This window comes from Leucopleurus acutus (genome assembly GCF_964270905.1).
Source record: "Leucopleurus acutus genome assembly, chromosome: 3".
In the NCBI taxonomy this organism is placed as follows: Eukaryota; Metazoa; Chordata; class Mammalia; order Artiodactyla; family Delphinidae; genus Leucopleurus; species Leucopleurus acutus.
The window spans coordinates 30,556,266-30,576,420 of record NC_139145.1 but is presented as its reverse complement, the minus strand read 5'-3'; the positions used below and the strand labels follow the sequence as shown (position 1 = coordinate 30,576,420).

Below are 20,155 nucleotides of genomic sequence, written 5' to 3'. Positions count from 1 at the left end.
GCCCTGACATCCTGAGATCCTCCTGTGGCGAGGACTTGGGTGGACGGCGGGAGGGAGTGGAGGGAGGGAGGAAGGAAGGGAGCAGATATCGTGCCCTGCAGGCTCTCTGGATGCAGAAGCCGGACTCACTGCAGAGGCAGCTGTGCTGTTCCCGTAGCTTCTGGGGTGCGTCCTTCTCTCAGGGTTCGCCCAGGCAGGCTCCAAGTTCCAGGGGCACGCAAGGTGGGTGCCTTTCCTTCTGAGTGCCGACAACAGAGCCTGCCTTCCCTCTGCCACCATGAGCGGCTGCTCCAAAAGATGCAAGCTTGGGTTCGTGAAATTTGCTCGGACCATCTTTAAGCTCATCACTGGGACCCTCAGCAAAGGTAGGGAGCCTGGCCTTGACCCTCGTTTTCTGTATTGGTGCGGTCTGGCTGGTCAGAGTGCCTCGGTACGGTTAAGTGTGGCCATTCCCGTGCGCCTGGGTCTCAGAGGAAGCTGGGGAGAAATCGGGGGCTGGATTTCAGGGTTGCTGACAAGCTGGGTCCTGGCTCCGAGCAGGCGGGCACCAGGCCAGGGAGTTCAGCCGGCTGTAATTGCCTGGAACTTTGGAAATGGGTCTGGCGGTGTGTGGCTGATTGGTTACAGGCGGGCAGAGGGACAGAACCCTTCCCAGAGCACTAGAAGCAGCTTAGCATGACTAGAGTTTCAAGAAGTTATCCACGGAGTGTTGTGCCTTGTGATAAAAGAGAGATTTGATGCAGTGGGCTGTGAGTAATTCTGCAGAACAGAGAGGCTGGAGGGGGCGCCAGCAGGAGGTGGCTCAGGGCTGGAAGCCACCATGCACTGGTGAATACAGGATCTATATCAGCTCTGGGTCTGATGTCAGGAGCCAAGAGCTTCCTCTCACGGGGTTCCAGGGTCTTGCGTTTCTGGGTCTTTGTTCATCGTTTCTTTGCTTTTTTTGGACCCCTGTCTCTCTGCATCTCCTACCTATGCCCATTCCCCAGGAGCAGGCGTGGCAGGGAGTTTTCAGGTCTGACTGCCTGGGTAGCCCAGAAGGGATGGTTGTGGACCGGAACTAGACTGCATGTGTGCATTTCAGCCCCAGGATGCAGAGGGGAGGCTAACTTCTCAGGGACATCCCTGCCTCTGGGGCCCCATGTTACGCTCTGTACCAAGGAGTGTGAGGGACTCAGAGACACTCTGGCAAACTTTCTGGAGATAAAATTTAAAGAGGGAGCAGCGGCGTGATGTGGCTGCACTGGCTGAAAAAGTGTCTTTAAATATTCATGCCCTTCGTTCAGGAGGAAAGAGTCTTTGGGGGAGATGCACTGGAAGCGGCAGGCAGGGTATTTGGGGAAGGAGGGAGGCCCACATACTCTTGATCGGGGATTTTTTTAAATGACAATGAGAGAAGATAAGGACTGTGTATGGCCATCTCTAATGACCTGGTTCAGGTCCCCGGCTGCCCGGCAGGTCCAGCATGGTGAAATTGTAAGGTGGGTATGGGAGAAGGAATGGTGAGATTTGGCTCATCTCCTTTCTCTGGCCCTTTCATAGCTCCTGTTCTGTCCCCATTGCACTTCTGAAATAGGGCGCTGCCCCTCCAGGAAGCTCAGGTGGGTTGAATGCCCAATGCTAAGGGTCAGGCTGCCAGGCAGAATTATTAGGGGCTCCAAGTGGGACAGACTGAGGTGAGGCGGAGAGAGCAGAGGGCTTAGGGGATGGTGCGGGGTTCCCCCATTCAATCCTCTCATCAAGGATCCCGGGATCTCAGGGGGTGACGGGTGAGGGGCAGCATCCTATCCCAGTCTCTGCTTCCCAGAAATGCAATGGAAAGAGCTTTGGCCTGAACTTAGGAAACCTAGGTCTCAACTCCAGCTTCGCTCCCTGTGCAGGTCACAGCCTCGCTGAGCCTCAGTTGCCTCATCTGTAAAATGAAGCTAACCTATCTACCTCCCAGCCCCGTTTCAAGGATCCAGGGAAGCTGAGACACAGGATCCCTTTACGGAGTGTGTGGCAGTGACCCCACACGAAGAAGAGGTCAGGGACTGAGATGGGCATGCGTCTGGAGAGGGTGACCCAGGCCATCCCCTCTGCCTGCCCAGGGTCAAAATCTCTGTAACGTAGCCGACTGCAGGCAGGTCTGTACACTCCAGGCAGCATCAGAGGGGAAGAGAGATCACAGAAGGACATAATGCCTCAAGAGTGGGTGAGTGTGAGTAGGTGAGGTCAGTCAGGGAGAGAGAGTGTATGCAAAAGGGTGTGTGTGTGTGTAAGAGAGAGACAGAGAGATTCAGAGAAAGGGTGGATGGCTATTTGAATAAATGAGGAGGAGGATATTTTCGCCTGCGTATTTGCCCACAACCATCCCCTTGACATTTATTTACTGAGCACCTGCTCTGCGCCACACTCATTAGACGCTGGACATATGGATGAATAGGACTCGAGCCCTCCGTCAAGAAACGTGCCTTCCGGTGGGAGCACAGACCAAAGACACAGACCCCACGGGGACATCACTCTGAGTGCTGAGAAGGAGGGAGGCGTGGGGGCCAAAGGGCACAGAGAAAAGTAGCCTGAGCAGGTGAAGAAGCTCCTCCAAAAGTGGTATCTAAACTGAGCCGAGCAGAAGGGCCAGGGCTGGGCAGTGGAAGGAGCTTGGTGCTCCAGAGGGAGCAGCACTGGAGCGTCAGCCTTTGCAGAGAAACCAGCCAGTGGGTCAGGACGGCCCCCCCCCCCCCTCTGCTCAGAATCCCGGAAGACTAAGATCCGTGTGACACAGAAAGGGCTCCACGGGGACCGGTAGCGGGGACCGAGTGGCCGCCTGGACTCCTTCTGACCTGCTTCACCACTGAGTTTTCTCAGACTCGTGTGAGAAGCGACCCACGGCAGGCGTCAGGGCACGATCCTGCCTCCTGGCTCCACAGAGAGCACCGAGAGTTTACACAGCCCTGGCTCTGTGCCAGGCACAGGCTGGGAAGCCAGTGTGCTGCCCAACCCAGGTGTTCAGTAAATATTTTTTAAAATAAATGACCAAGAGAGCAGAGTCAAGCCTTGAGCAGGAGAGTGGAGAACAGTCTTTCTAATGTATAGACCGGCCCTAGGTGAATTTAGATTACACCCTACGTGGACACGTGACATTTGCCTAATGATTTCTGGTTTCCGTTGTGATTTCACTTATTCATTATTCATCACACTGAGTCCTAGATTTGCAATAATCCAACCTTTAGAAGAAGTATTTCTCTTTGCTCCTTTCAGGATTGAGGAATGTAAAGATTCTATAGGACCAGGTACCTCCTGCAGGTCCTGGGGGCAATGTATTCTTTCTTAACCTGCCTTGGGAATAACTGGGGAACAGGGAGGGCCCATGACCACCCCCTCTGTGTCCTGCCTGCTCCTGTCCTGGCCAGCTCCCCCCGATGCCAGCAATCCCCCGTTCCACTGCTCTCAGCTGCCAGTGGCCCAGATTTCTCATGGAGGTCCTTTTCAGAGATCAGGTCCTCCCCCTCGACTTTGACCTTTTCCTTCATAGCTCTGATCACAATATGTGATCCGTGTCTCTTTTAGGAACATGTTTGCTTAAGGCCGTCTTCCCCACTTGACTTAAGCTCTGTGAGGGCAGGGCCCACGCGCATTTTACTCACCACTGTAGCCGGAGCTACGCCTCCAGTGCCCAGCCCAGAGTGAGTACTCCACCAATAGCATTAAATGAATGAAGCAGCGCTACGTGGCCCCCTGAGATGATGCTTGTAGTAGCCTGAGCTTCTAGGAAGCACCGTGCACACACCTGTCCCAGAGGTGCTCAGTCTACGGTCAGAGGGTGAGCCTCCAGCCAGACAGATCATTCAGAACCGTGCCTGAGCTTCTTAGGGTCTCGGGAAGGGCATTTAAATTGTCAGAAGAGGGGAGGTTGTGTGTGTTTTGGGGATGGGGGAGTGTCCTAGCACCCTCACTCCTGCCCCTTCAGCTCTACTTTGATTTGTTTCACATACTGGACGTCTCTGAAATTTAACAAACGAGTTTAAAAAAGATTAAAAAAAAAAAAGTTTGCAAACGAATTATGCAGTGGCAAAGGCAACTGGTTGCCAGACTAGGATATCTTGGGTTCTCTGCATACTGGCTGGGGAGCCTCGCGCCAGGTCCCTTACCTCTCTCTGGCCTCAGGTACCTAATCTATAAAATGGAATCGTAAATGGCCTCCTTACGGGACTTAATGAGATTGTGCATGTAAAGCTTCCTGCGCTAATAAGGACCTACAGTGTCGCACAGGGAACTGTACTCCATACTCTGTGATGGCCCATATGGGAAAGGCATCTAAAAAAGAGTGGATAGATGTATTTGTACAACTGATTCACTTTGTTGTACAGCGGAAAGTCACACAACATTGTAAGTCAACTATACTCCGATAAAAATTAAAAAAAAAAAAAGATACCCGCATAATAAGTCCTGAGGCAATGCTCCGTGGGGCTGCTACAGTGATTAGCTGGTACTCTCGGGGCTGTGAGCATCTTAAGGCAGAGACTTCTCACTCACTGCTTGTTCCTTGAGCCCCTGGCGCAGACTCTGAGAGCAGCTTCTCGTCTCTAGCACTTTTGCTGTTTCCCCTCCGCTGAACTTGCTTTCCTACGGCTCCACCCAGTGCAGAGACTGACACGCGAGCCACTTCCCACACCTGATTCCCTGATTAGGAGTTAGGAGTGTGACTCCCAGAGCCAGGCTCTCCCCTGCTCTAAAGAAGAGCTTACCAGATGCTCAGCTCCTGCCTTGGATGCCCAGTTACACTGGGCTCTGAGGAACGTGCCTCTTCCTGCGCAGCTAGCTCCCCAGCCCTGGCAGAGACCCCGGGGCTGGCGGCGGGAGCCAGAAGTTGTGCAGGCTCCACTCTGGCTGGTGAGGTTTAAGCCCATTTCCTTTTGCATTTTGGGGACCCATCCATTACCCCAGGCACAGATGGCAAAGCCAACGCAAAGCAGGAGGGAGAAATCCAATCCAGGAGAGCTTCTAGTTGTCCTGGCCACCCGTGTAGCTGCGGGGTCGGAAGCGGGGGTCGGCAGGGGGGCGGTGCTGACCGTGTAAGGTTTGTCTCAAGAACCTTGCGCTGGAGCCCCAGCTCTCCCTCCCTCCCGGCCCAGGTCTGTTCTCTGTGTGCTAGGCAAGACCTCAGCTTCAGACCCATCGGAGACAAGCCGTTCCTCTTGCCTCCCCCTGACTGCTGTTCAGGAACCTCAAGAAAATGACCTTGAACGTGGGGAGGGCTCTGCCCTCAGGCAGACTGGGCTGGAGTCCCAGCCCTGTGGTCCACCAGCTGTGTGAGCTCGCGTGAGTTGCACAACCTCCCAAAACCAAGGTTCTTCCTTGATCATTGGCGATAATAGCAATATCAACCACGCAAGGCTGTTTTCTAATTTAACAAGGATAATACAAGTCACAGGCTGGCAGCAAGCAGGTCGAGAGGGGACCCCGCACTTGCAGGGAGCTGAGCTCCTTAAACGGCATGCCCTAGGCACCTCTCTTGCCTTGCCCCATCCTGACCCTGGAAGTAGGCACTGCAATCTCCATTTTAACTTTTAAGGAAACGGACCTTCAGCTTAGCCAGGTCGCCCAGCTGGCAATGAGTGGCAGGGCTGGAGAAGAACCTGAGTTCTACTGGGGTCAAGACCAGGTGCTTGCCTCTCCACGGGGCTGGAGAGGATGCCCCTGCGGGCTTTGCTCCCCACCTTGTCACCGGCAGAGTGCCACCAGCTCCCCACTAATTTTGTAGGGGGGTTTGTCAGAAATGGTTGTACCTGCTGGGGTGCTTCAGGGCAGCCACCTATCTTGCAAGGGGTTGGGACAAATTCCATTATGTGGCATGACCTGGGTTAAGGAATAAGCTTGATGGGGAAAGGGAACACCCCACAGGCCAAGGTCAGCAAGACAGACCCATGCGTGCTCTCCTAGCGGCACTATCACCTCTGGGACAGGTGCGCTGGGGCCCAGACACCTGCTGTCTCAAGCTCCTCGCCCATGTGGGACCCTCCCTCACTGCTCTGCATCCTTACAGGGCAAGTGTGAGAAGTTGTCTTGCCAGTGGAGAAATACACAAGTTTCAGGGCACCAGGCAGTCTGGAATTACTAGAATTGTCTAAAAAAAGCAATGACCTTGACTCTGGGGATCTTGGAATCTGTGAGATGTGACAGTGCCCTCTGCCAGAAGGAGGGCACCTCCTGTCTCCTGAGAAGCTCAGCTTGTGTGCACTTCCCTTGGCTGGGGAGGTTAGAGTCCCCACCAACCCGGGTCCCAGCTGGCTTGCTCTCCTGGCCACTCAGGCGAGCACCGGGCTCATGTTAGCTCAGCCCCATCCCTGGTTGCAACTGGGAACCTCTGAGTGCTTGTGCCTTGTCATAGGCAGAAAGTTCCAATATTCTGGTCCATTCCTGCCTCTCCAGTCCCAAGCCAGAACCTGCTAGGGTGGGCAGTGTGCTCGCTTTGGCTCTCCCACATCCAGTAGCCCTCATCCCAGCCTACAGGTCTCTTGTCCTTGTCCCTCTGTAGCAGACCCATCACCCCCTGTTTCATTTTGCTGACCAGGAGCTCTCTGGGGTCCCCGTAGTCCCATAGCAGAGGAGAGAGAGGAAGGTGGGACCTCCGTCACCTGCCAAGGCTGTCCCTCTCTGGGACCACTGGTCCTTTCTTCCAAATGACACCAATACCAGACAGGAATAATTTGTTCAGCTGCTTATCCTAGCCCTGCTGCACAGACATCCTATTAACTCTAGGACCACGGGGGACCGGCTGGTTTGTTCCAAATTAAAAGTAGCTGGAAATGGGCCCCTCTGGCAGGCGGGAGGGCTGCAGTACAAAGACACAGGGTGGAGTGGATCAAATCAGGTCTTCCTCAGCCTTTGGAGGCCCAGAGGTCCCTGGCCCCGCCAGTGTGACCCTCACCTTCCCCATTCTTCTTAGGATTCCAGAATCTTCCAGGCCACAGAATCTTCCCCAGACTACCTCTCTCATTGGACCACAAGTCCCAAGTCCCAGACAGCTGTTGATTCATGAGAGCGGACGTGGTCATGTGAGGCAGCCACAGACGGCAGGAAGATGCAGGGCAAGCAAGGGCACAGCTCTGGAGCCAGACAGTCCTGGGTTCAAATCCTGCCACTTACTGGCAGGATAGCCAGGGACAAACCATGTCCCACCTTGAGTCTGTGTCCTCCCCTGGGAAATGGGGCCAGTAATTCCCTCCTCACGGGGCTACGAGGAGATGGTGCACATGGCATACCCAACACCCAGCACATACCTGCTGCCCAGGAAAAGTCAGCTTCCCACCCTTCTCTTCTTTTCATGCAATTAAACCTCGGACTCACAGCCAACAGAAAGGAGGCGGAGCCGAACGAAACAAGGCTATGAGTCAAGTCTTCTTCCGGCTCTTCTCTAGACGTATGGCTCCTCCGACGTTGCCCCCTCCACGCCCAGTCACTCTCAATTACATCTTCCGTAATCGGGAACTTGTCAACAGCCGAAATTATCCTTTTCATTTAGTGGTTTTCGTTTTTATTGGTCATCCCCTCGCCCCTGTGAGAACATGAACGCTCACTGCATGGGGCTTATTGGTGATGCCTTGAGCACCAGATGCATGTTGAATAAATGATGACGAATCACTTTTCCTGCCCAGCAACATCAGGCTGTGAGACTGGAGTCCCTTTTTGAGGCCTGGGCTTTGTCAGGCTGATTCAGAGGCCTCCACGCCCCATCTCCCTGTTCTGAGTTTCTGTGCAGGAGTTTGACAGAAGCCACCAGCCACAGTGACCTTGATGAGATGAGGGATCAGTGCAAGCAGGACCAGGGGCCTGGCCATTCTTCCACCCCAGTTCTCCGGTGTTCTGTGGGATGGCCCTCGCTGCCCGTCCGCTACAGCTGGCCAGATGCGCAGAGGGGAGGTCGGCTTCCCCCTCAGTGTCCATCTGCTCCCCAACTGGAAGGGCAGGAGGGAGGACCCAGGCTCTGAGGGCCCCACAGGAGGGCAGGGAGTTGTGCAGAAGAAGCAGAGATGAGAAACTTGTACAGGCACCCCAGGCCATCTGGATGCAATGGAAGCCAGGACCCCAGGAAGAGACATGAGGGAGAACGTTTACCACTGCCAGTGATCCCAATCCCTGTACTCCTGAGTCTGGAGGCGGAAGGAAGCCTTACTCCTGTTGGGATGAGTGCAGGAGGACGATGAACTTAAAGCCAACCATGGTCTTCTCTTCTTGAAGCCATTGTGTTCCTTCTTGTGGTCTTAGAACCACAAAGAGCAGCAGATTGGGAGCGGGGCCTTCGATTCCAGATCCTCCCCTTCTCTGGGCCTCCGTTTCTTCATCCCTAAAATGAGGGAGTTTCTGGCTTCAAGCGTCCCTTCCAGTTTTGGAATTTTAAGACTTTATAGCGATCATTGCAGCACTACGCATGGCACCTGCTCTGTGTCCGACCTTGCTCTAAGCACCGCACACACAATTTTATTTAATACACACAAGAACCCTAGAAGGTGGAGGGCTCTCGTTAACCCAATTTATAGATAAAAAGTTCTGAGCTTCAGGACGGGAAGGGCCTGGCTCTGGGTCACACAGCCAGCTCGGAACAGAGCCAGAATTGGAAGTCAGGCTGTCTGTCTCCAAGTTCCAGTTCTACTTCCTATATGACGCTCCCTTCATTTCTAAAACTCAGAGCCGGCATAGGAAAGTAATAAAGACAAAACGGGTTCTTCCGCAGCTTGACCAAGAGGCGACACATGCTCTTATTTGAGAAATCAAGGTTTCAAGGCCTCTATTCTGACGGAAGCAGCACAGCTTGGAAGATTCTGCTGAGACCTGTGCCCCCCAGATTACACCCCAGACCATCATCCACATACACCCCTTCTCCAGTCAAACCACAAAAAAATATGGGAGAACTAGCCTGACAGCTGAGACTGCACAGAGGGGAAAGAAATGAAATACCACCCAGCAAGCATTGCTATTGTAATTCCAGTCTAGCCAATTTTCACTTTTTGCTGGCATGAGCTGGTTTAGAAGCAGAGGCAGGTCATCGGGCAGGAATCAGGGAGGGAGATGTGATTCTGAGGCTTGTGTCGGAGAGGCTGGGGTTAGCCCACCCCAATTTTCTTTCTGTAATCTTCTGATTAACCCTGAGCCAGTTTGGGTGTCATTTTTCAAACCATCTGTGCTTGACAAGCAGAGCCAAGCCCAGGCTTGCAGCTCGCTCTCTGTAAACATCAGCTGGGAACCCGCTGTGCCTTGGAGCCTGGGATACTCCTAAGACACCAGGCATATTGGACGGCAGTCCATCCAGCCCTGGCCCTGCGAGTTACCTACTTCCGTTATTCCCATCCTGGAGCTGGGAGAGGTTGAATAACTTGCCCAAGGTCACAAAGCCAGAGCTGTGACTCTGAAGATCCCATACAGTATCAAAGGAACACTCTGTGTCAAATCCCTCAGCATCTTCACCCCTGGGATGGACTGAATTGTGTCCCCCCAGATTCATAAGTTGAAGTGCTAACTTCGATGTAACTGTATTTGGAGGTAAGATTTTTAAAAGGAAATTAAGGTTCAATGAGGTCTTAAGGGTGGAGGCCTGATCCAATAGGACCGATGTCCTTATAAGAAGAGGGAGAGACGCACACATAGAGAAAAGGCCATGTGAGGACACAGCAAGAAGGACAGAGTGGCCATCTACAAGCAGAGGAGAGAGGCCTCACCAGAAGCCAGCACCTTGATCTTGGACTTCCAGCCTCCAGAACCACGAAAAAAATAAATTTCTGTTGTTTAAGTTGCCCAGTCTGTGTATTTTGTTAAGGCAGCCCTAGGAAAGTAATGCACCCGAGACAATTCTTTGCATAGCATCCTTTCGCATATCTTTCTGTTGTCATAAATATACATACAATAAAGTTTACCATTTTAACCATTTTGAGGTGTACAATTCAGCGGCATTGATTACATTTCACATTGTTGTACAACCCTCATTGCCACCATCCACCTACAGAACTTTTCTTCTTCCCAAACTGAAACTCTGTCCCCATTAAACAAGAATCCCCCATTCCCTCCACCCTCGTGCTCCCAGCCCCTGTCCAGCATCCTACTTTCTGTCTCTATGAACTTGACTATTCTAGGTACCTCATATAAGTACGATCCACACCGTATTTGCTCTTTTGTGTCTGACTTATTTCACTTAGCATAACGTTTTCAAGGTTTATCCATGTTGTAGCATGTGTCAGAATTTCATTCCTTTCTAAGGCTGAATAATGCCCCAGAGTAGGGATATACCATCATTTTTTTTTAATCCATTCAACCGTTGCTATTCATCCACTCCCATATTTTTAAAAGACATAATCCCCTTGCTCACAACTCTGTCTCCAGTGGTTTCTTGCCACATTCAGAGTCAAACGCAGACTTTCGTCTCTGGTCTGCAGCCTTTGCGTGATCTGTCCCTGCATTTCTGGCCTCCTGCTCCGGTGGCATTCTCCTCCAGGAGTGCACCCCAGCCACCAGGCCATGTTGTTTTTGCTGGAACCCCAGCTCTTCCAGCCTCTGGGTCCTGACGGTTACTGTCTCTCCGTTTGGACACCCTCTGCCAGCTCTCCTCTGGCTCTCTCCCACACTTCATTCAGATCCCCTCCTGTCTACAGTCACCCCTGCTGTGCACAGTGGTATTTCCTCCCACCTAACGCTGCCTCATTCTCCTGCGTAGCCCTCCTGCAATTACATCACACGTTTACTCATTTGTTTCTGGTCTGGCTTGTGCTCTGAGAGTCCAGCTTCACAAGGGCAGTTGCTGCTTCCCCAGCACCTGGCACAGGGCCCAGCACATAGTAAGTCCTCAGGGGAAGCTGAGAGGTCCACCAGGCAGACGAGAAGCCCAGGAGGAGACCACCTGGTGGGTGGCAAAGCTGGCCCTTGAACCTGGGCCTCTGAATCCACTTTCCTTTCCTGAAAGTCTCTGTACTGCGTGCCCATTAAAGGCCCCGGTTCTGTATTCTGCCTTCCCAAGTCCATCTTTCCAACCACACTTACCCCCTTAGCAAAGTGTCGATGATCCTGACTCAATGGAGGGATGAATGGAGAAAGGAAGAAAGGGAGGGAGGGAGGATGGATCATAAGTCCTTCGATTTGAATGTCTTCCTGTGCCCTCTACTCAACCCTCGTAAAAGCAAAGCAGACCTCTCTCTCCTGACTTCACTGTTTCTCTGTATGTGTCCCCAGTTTGCACCTTCCATTATCTTTGCTCACTGAGTTCTATTGATTAGTTCTCCCTGGTGTTTCTCTTGTCTGTCACTCTTTCCATTCTCAGTGCTGTCCCCAAAGTCCAAACTCTCATCACGTCTCATTGCTTTGCTGCAGCCCGCAGACTGCATTTCTTTCCACTTCTCCCCTCTTGTCTCCTCCACACCAGGGCAAAACAAAGAGACAGTCCATACAACCCTTTGACCAGAGAGCCCTACTTCTAGAAGTCTGTTCTAAGCAGATCATCAGAGATGTACACCAAGACTTTTATTCAGCAGGGTTCACCATGGTACTACATTATAATAGTGAAAAATTGAAGACAATCTCAACTTCAGTCAAAAAATAGTGGGTTAACTGAATTTTGGTTCATCCATCTGATGCAATAATATTAAACCTTTGAAAAATTATTTTGAGGACTACTTAATAACAAGCAGAAATGCTATTGATGTAATATTAGGTGAAAAATCAGGATACAAAACTATAAGTACAATGAGGTTCCAATCTGTGAATAGATAGGTGGGTAGAAAAAGTAAAACAGAAAAGAAATAAACTGAAGTATCCTGGGTTTTAGTTAAGATCAATGGTTATATTTTAAAGTTCTTCTTGATAGAGGAACTGTATTGTCCGCCTTACCTTCAATAAGCATGTATATTTAATCAGACCATAAAAATACCATTCCCTGAATACACATCTTTAATTTTTTAATTCTTCCCAATACCTTCAATAAAATTTATGCTTTCACTGCACTGTGTCACTGCCTGTCCTCACCATGTTAGAGCACACCTGAAACTTCCAGACCCGGCTGTCATAGCTGGCATCTCATGGTCTCAGCCTGCTTCCAGCTCGTGTCTCCCCAACTACAAACACATTCTCCAGCCAAACTCGTCCCCATGTGATTTCCAAACCAGACTTGTGTTTTATGTCCCTGAACCTAGCCTCAAATGATTCAGAAAACCAAATGCACACACACACACACACACACAGAGAAGGAGTACAAATATGGCAAAATATTGATAATAATTTGTGAACCAAGGTGAAGGGTATGCGTCTCCTATATACTAATTTTGCAACTCTTCTATAGTTGGACATTTTTAGAATTAAAGTCGGGGGAAATAAAGGAGCAGTATAATCTGGCATTTAAAGGCATTGGCTCTGCTATGAAATGACCTTAGTTTAAATCCCAGCTCTACCACCTATTAGTTGGGTGACAATGACCTCAGGCAAGTTACGTACTTCCTAGGTCTCAATTTCTTCATCAATGAAATAGGGATAATGAAAATCATCATGTATTTATTTCCCACCATTGCCTGGAGAATGGAATACATGAGTGTAAAGGACTTGGTGAAGAGTCTGGCCACCCTTGTTCGTTGTGAACGACTAGTGTCAGTGTTCAATATAGAGATCAGATTCTTAACCATGAAGTTATCCATAATGCTCTCTACCTTCCTAAACAACTCAACCCTGGATAACTAAGTAAAGTGCTGTGGTTTGGGAATCTTTTGCTTATGGGATTCTCTTTCTGCCACTGGCACAGAGCAGGGAGAATGCAGTGCCGTTTCCCGCCAGCATCCACATCTCCAGGCCCTGGCACAGTGCCTGGCACAGAGGAGGCAGCCAGTAAGTGCAAAAACCCCAAAATGAGGAGCTTGAAGGGTTCAAGTTGCGCTTTAAAGAAAGTTCATCTCATCAGACACAAACTTGTAACCTTGCTGATGCAGCCACTCTATTCCCATAGATGAGGCATCACCTTGATAAATTAGCTGTGGATATAAGCACCCTGCAGTTGGCATGGAAATGCAATTTAATTTCCAATTAAGCCTGATTTCTGGGCCGAGGGATTTGCCTGCCTCACACTGAGAGAATCGTTCCGGCCAGACCTATTGTTGTCAATGTTGGTGGTTCTCCCATGAAGGGGACTATCATGGAAACTGGTCCTTTGGCCCTTGGATGGTTCAACCAGGTTCTGCTTTTCCTCCAGAACTGAGTTTATAACAAGAAGATTCAAGAAAGTTCAAAGCAAAGACAGGCTCTCTGTGGCAGAAATTCTTAAGACAGAACACAGCTAGAAACAGATTGAAAGGGAGAGAGATGCAAGATGGTCCTCAATGATGCTCACAAGAAAGAGAAGTGAGAAGTTGTGCATGAGAACAGAGGGGTGCTGGGAAGTTCTCTGAGCTCCAACAGAGAAGAATCTGTATAATCAGAGGAAGGAGATACGTTTGCTCAAATGGAGAGTGAACATCTGTGGAGCATCTTTTATACACCCGACACAGTGCTGAGCGCTTCACATTCAGTATTGCACTGAGTCATCACAAGCACCCTATAAAACAAAAGATGTTATGCTCATTTTCCAGTTGAGGAAACGGAGTCTCAGGGAGATTGAATAAACTGCCCAGGGTCATAGAAAAGCCAGATTCGAACTTTCATTTTTCTGAGCTTTCCTCCCTGAAGACTCCCTCTCCAAACACAAATGAAACATGTAGTTTAGAACCAGAAGAATAAGGTTACACTAAGCTGAAACTTACCTCCCGCAAAATTTAAGAGTAAGAAAAAGGCTTTGAAAACATGTTCTGAGAGAGAGAGTAAAAACAACTGACTCAGTAAAAATAACCGAGTTTGCTTGGGGCACGTGGTCTGATGGAGGGGCAAACGACACCTATTTCTGCTTGGGTTTCCCATCTTCCCCACAAGGTGAAAGACTGGACGTGATGGTCCAGTGTGGCTAAGAGGCTCACAGGTGCTCAGAAGGCTCAGGCTACTCCAAACCAATGAGGTTCTGGCTTGGGGCTCAGAAACTTTCAGTTCCCGGAGTTGGAAAGAACCAACGGAGGGCATATAAAACGGTGTTTAAAGATACACATATATATATGAGATGTTTCCAAGACTACCACTTGCATGGCCAACAGAGTCACAGAAAAATTAGTTAGAGACCAAGAAAGTGTCACATAGCTCAATTTTTATTAATGATTGCAAAAGAAAATTCTAAAGCTATGTATAAATAAGCATGCTGTCACCTCCTGGACACATCCTAGAATGGACTGTTGAACCAGGGATTTGGGAACACTTGGGGAAAAAAAGCAGGGTTGACTGACAGAAGTGTGGGATCCCTGAGAAAGGGACAAGTCAGCCCAGCCTCTCTTCCATCCTGCTTTTTAGTAGAGACATCAGGTCAGGGACCTGACATCAGGTCAGGGACCATAGCCTGCCTGGTTGGTGCCATGGGCTGGGTGATCACCGCATCAGGCAGACTCTAGCCAACCTCATCTGCTTGTCCATCTTGGCACTTTCGCCATCAGAATCTTTGCAGAGCTTTTTCGGATGCATATGGTGGGGCCTCACTCCACAGCTGTGGACTCTTCAGAGGTGTGGCTCCAGGAAACCGTTCGAGAGCCTCGGCTCCATGGGAATGTATATAGAGGCCCTTAAAAAGCTCTCAGTACTGAACTTGCCCTGCTGGGAATTTTCCATTTTTGATACGGGGCAGAGATTAACGGGCAGGATGCACAGTGGTTAGAGAGTAGAGCCTGGAGCCGTACTGTTCAGGTTTGAATCCCAGCTCTGCTATTCACTAACTGCTACTTACTGACTTCTGACCTGCGGCAAGTTAAATCTCTGTGCCTTCGTTGCCTCATCTATGAAGTGGAGATAGTAATAATAGCCTAAAGGATATTGTTAGGGTTAAATGGACCTTACATGTAAGGGTTTAGCCCGGATCCTGGCCTACAGTGCTCAACAGATGTTAAGTCTTATTATTATCACGGATGATAGATTCTTGTTCCAGATGTAATTTGCTAAATACATCCTCAAATGGAAGTAACTACCTCCCAGTACAGTGAGTTATTTGTCAAAAGAGATGTTGACGTAGGTTGTTGCTAAAGGGGAATGTTATAGGGAGGGTTCAAGCACCAGATCAGAAAGTGAAGAAGCACTAGATGATCTTTAAAGAACTACTGACCCTCAGAGAAGATGAGTTTTCATTTGAATATAAGAAATCAAAGGAGTGTCGAAAAGTAGAGGCTCCAGAATTGACAGACGAGGGCTCAGGGCAACAGTCTCACTGGGAGTGGAGAGAGAAGATGGGTCTTAAAGCTGCAGATGCTAAGTAAACCCCTGTTTTTCTTTTATGTATATCGAGGGAGGTTGGTGTGAGATGCGGGAGATTATGGGAGATTGAAGTCTCTCTAATGGAGGCAGAAGGTGCAAGCTTTGGGATGAATCACCACCTTGGTCCAACATGCAGTTGGAGTTGATTGCTTTGCATTTATAGACATCTCTTCCCCGACCTCCTTAGCACTTAAGGAAGTTGGCTGATGAGCACAGGCATGATATGAGTGGGAAGGGAGAGTTGTGGAAATCTAGGAAGGTGCTGAATTCTGTATTTGAATTGACATGACGAAGTTCCAGGAAAGCACCTGTGGAGAGGAAGATCGTCCATAAACTGACCCACCTGTAGAAGAGACAACCCGGAACCAGGAGAGATGGGGAAATGGATGCTCTCCTCCTGGCCCTCAGTGGGAATCTGATGAAACTTAGAGGAGGGTTTTGGATGTGCACAGGGCATGGCTGGGAAGAGCAGGGGGACCCTGTCTGTCTCTGGACTCACCAGGCCAGCAGTTCTGAAACTATCTGGTCTCAGAATCCTTCTCCAATCTTAAAATATGTTGGGACTCCAAAGAGATTTGGTTTATATGGGTTATATTAACTAATGTTTACCATTTAGAAATGAAAACTCAGAAGGTTTCATTTAAATGAATTTATTTTAAAATAACAATGATATACCCATTACATGTTAACAAAAAGACCATATTTTTATGAGAAATAATTATATTTTCAAAAACATTATTAAGAGGGTTTCCCTGGTGGCGCAGTGGTTGAGAGTCCGCCTGCCGATGCAGGGGACACGGGTTCGTGCCCCGGTCCGGGAAGATCCCACATGCCGCGGAGCGGCTGGGCCCATGAGCCATGACCACTGAGCCTGCGCGTCCGGAGCCTGTGCTCCGCAACGGGAGAGGCCACAACAGTGAGAGGCCCGCGTACCGCAAAAAAAAAAAAAAACAAAAAAACCATTATTAAGAAAAGTAGCACTGTTTTCCCTTTTTGCAAATCTCTTTAATGTCTGGCTCAGTAGAAGACTGCTGGACTCTCATGTCTGCATTCAGTCTTTTGTGATATCACATGCCGCATAAGCTCTGAAAAATTCCACTGGTGAGAGAATGAGAGCAAAAAAAGCAAATAGTATCTAAATAGTATTAAAAAAAGAATTTTCACCTTGCAGTCCTCTGCTTTGAGAACCATTACCCTAGTCTCTAGTGAATTTCTTCATGTCTTCCTGATTTTCCTTTGGTCTTACTCTTTTCCCTACGTGTGAAAGGGCAGTGGCTGGTGAGGTATAAGACAGCTGCACTTTGTTCAAACAGTATCTTTGCAAATGTTACATATAATTCAAATTCCCCCAAACGCAAAAGACATTGGCTATTCTTATGCACCAGCCTGTACTGCCAATTAGTAATAGAGCGAATGCAGTCTACAATCCGCACACCCGAGGAGTTTTGAAATTAGGAGGAATTTTAGATGCATTGTTGATGGCGGTCGGGGAGGCTGGCATCATTTCAGGAAGTCACAAAAATTGAGATTTTACTAATATTTTTACATTGCATTATTTTGAATTTGCATAAATTACGTTCTTCGCTGTGGAGAAGGAAGCCCTTGATAATGGTAGGGGAGGAGGGAGACGGAGTGTCAAGAAGATGATCAGCTCCTTGAAGGCGGGCACTCTCTGCCCCTCCTCCTCTCCTTGCCGCTGACCTCCACCAGGCGATCTGAGTTGGGGGGGTTGCAGGGAGTGATCCAGGTGCACCTCTTCAGGTGTGAGTCACTGGCTCAGGAGAGAAAAAGCAAAACCAGTGGAAGCACTAGACTTCATTAGCGGAGTGATTTTTTTAAGAACTGATGAGGGCTCTCTGCTCCCAGGCAGCCATTATTCCAAAACCATTTTCCTCCGTGTCTAACTCCATCATGCTTAAATGCCCATTATGTCACTCTTGTCTTGGACATGAAGTTCTGTGAGCAACAGGCAGGTATGGGATTTGATAGAAGTGGGCCAAATTCGTTGACAGGAGGACGACATGGTCTCAAGCAAATGAAGATCATTGTTAATAATGCATGGATCAGTGGGGCTGGGCATCCCCAGGTACTTTTTGCTAGAAAGTTATGGCCTTTTCCCCTGCAGGGGCTATTTGGATAATCTGAGCTTCTCTGTGTTTCAGCCCCAAATGCAGGTGCATGGAAAGCATATGCAAAGGAAGCCCTGTAAATGAGACTCACGATGGGGACTTTTTTCTTCTTGTAGATTCCCATGCAGTTGTAAGAAGTAACACAGACAGGTCCCATGTACCCTTTACCTAATTTCCCCCAAAGAACTATAGGACAGTATCACAACTGGGACTTTCTAGACTCACAAGGCCCTTGAGAAGTCCCTGACCTCAGAAGGAAGAAACTCCAGGGAATAGTGTGCTACCTCCCCTTGGAAGGATTGTCTTCAGTAAGAACCTGGAGGATGTGAAGCTTGCATCAGGGATCCCTGGCTGCAAGTGACAGAAGTTGGTGCAGATTCCAGGTGCTCCCTCAGATCTCTGACTTACATGAGGACACCATGGGGTTCCCAGGATGCAAAACTCTTCCTTACCTGGCCCCCGGGTCTTTGCGTGGATGGGTCCCTCAGCCCTTCAGCTGAATCAGCTCAAATACTGTGGTTGACAGGTCAGGCTCTGGAATCACCCAGCCCAAGGCTTGATTCCCAGTTCCTCACTTACTATATGGTTGACCTTGGCCAATGATCTCTTAGAGCCTCAGTTTCCCATAATATCTTACATAGCACTTACCATGTGTCAGTCGTTATTCTAGGAACATTATACAATAACTCATTTAATACCAACAACCCCCAAAAGGGAAATATTATTATTAGTTCCTATTTTGCAAGTGAGGAAATTGAGGCACAGAGAGGTTATTTGCCCAAAGTCACCCAGCTAGAGAATAACAGGTTTGGGCATTTGAAGCCAGGCCGTATGCATCACAAGTCCACATATATAAACCACTGTCTTATTTTGCTTCTCCTTATCTGTGAGCTGGGTTCAGTAGTGCCTCACTGAATTTTTACAAGACACGCTGCTTAGCACTGTGCCTGGCATGGAATAAATAAGCAGCAATAAATGCTATTTAACATTATTGTTGGTATAAGTTCTTCTGGAAGTTTCTGAGTATTCATTACTTGTTACTGTTATAACAACAGCTTCCATTTTGACCACCTACTATGTGTCAAACCTTCATTAGCCCTCCCAACTACCCAAAATGGGGAGTCTCTCTTTTATAGATGAAACAAGTGAGAATCAGGGGGGTGCAATCTGGAGGAAGTGGAGACAGGATTCACCCCCAGGGTCTGCACCTGGAATCACAGCTCCGGGAGGAGCTTCAGGGACACCAGCCTAACTTCATGTCCAGCTCAGGACTGGAGCTGACAAAAAGCCATTGATTCCTTCCAAAAAGCCCAGTGACAGGACCCTGGTTCTGTACACCAGTGGTTCTCATGCTCCAGCACAGGTCCCCTGCAGCCACTGTTAAAACACAAAGTGCTGTCCATCTCCTCGGGACCCCACGAAACCACTCCCCACCACACCGCCTTGGGGTTTCTGGTCCAGTGGGGCTGGGCTGAGGGCCTGAGAATGGGCATTTCTCACAAGCCTCCGTAGAATGCCAATATTGCTGGTCCGGGGACCACACTTTGAGAATGACTGCTCTAGGCCAAGTGTTTGGAGTGGTAATGGTAGAGATGACAGCTTCCCCCAATTATCCCCTTTCTAAGACTGAGATGGACTTCCCTGCAGGGCCAGCGTCTTGTAGTTATCTGCATTGTAAATCATAATTCCCCATCTCTGCGGTTACCTTCCCTCCATACAGGGTTCTTAAACTTGTGTGTTCTCAAGAACCTGTCTCTGATGGGAGCTGAACCCCTTCCCTAGGCCACTTGCCTCTGCTTGGTGATGGGGAGCTCACCCTTTCAAACTTCCTTCGAAAGTAACATCTACTGTTACTTTTCTGATTAAAAACAAACACAATGAAACCAAACCTTCTTAGTGTTGAAAATTTAGAAAAGTATCAAAAATAAAAAGAGAAGGGCTTCCCCGGTGGCACAGTGGTTGAGAGTCCGCCTGCCGATACAGGGGACACGGGTTCGTGCCCCGGTCCAGGAAGATCCTACATGCCGCGGAGCGGCTGAGCCCGTGAGCCATGGCCGCTGGGCCTGCGCATCCAGAGCCTGTGCTCCGCAACGGGAGAGGCCACAACAGTGAGAGGCCCGTGTACCCCCCAAAAAAATAAGTAAATAAAATAAAATAAAAAATTTAAAAAAATAAAAAGAGGGAAGAAAGTTACAGTTAACCACCGTCCCATTGTTACTACTTTGATGTATTTTAGTATTATTTCCTTATAGCCTCGTGTTATTTTTTATATATTTGGTTTTTTTAAGTTGAGGTATAATTGATATATAAGGCTATATTAGTTTTCAAGTGTGTAACGTAATGATTCGATATCTGTAGTATGTATTGCAAAATCATCACCACACCTAGCTAATATCCATCTCCCCACAGTGACAATTTTTTCTCCTGTGATGAGAGCTTTTAAGATCTACTCTCTTAGCAACTTTCAAATATACAATAAAGTATTAGTAACTATGGTCACCATGCTGTACGTTATATCCCCATGGCTTTAAGACCAGAAGTTTGTACCTATATCTGATAATATTGGTATAAAAATGTATATAGCTCTGAGAATCCCGAAAACAAACGATGTTCTAAGTGTGCTCTGCCCATGAGGGCTGCTGTTGTTTTCAGAGTGGAATTCAAAGAAGGAACAGAGGTTTCCCAGGGATGGCTTCCTGGGTGGG

The 20,155-nt window shown here is 48.9% G+C and overlaps 1 protein-coding gene across 2 annotated transcripts in view; it reads left to right on the top strand.

The window, feature by feature from the left end:
- Positions 1 to 277: 277 nt before the first annotated feature.
- Positions 278 to 20,155, top strand: part of KCNIP1 (potassium voltage-gated channel interacting protein 1) — a gene marked incomplete at both ends in the record, with an annotated part of 357,573 nt that continues 337,695 nt past the window's right edge. For both annotated transcript variants that reach the window (XM_082835805.1, XM_082835804.1), the window contains one exon: positions 278 to 365. In XM_082835805.1, coding sequence (XP_082691931.1) covers positions 278 to 365 — 88 coding nt within the window. The remainder of the gene's footprint in view (positions 366 to 20,155) is intronic.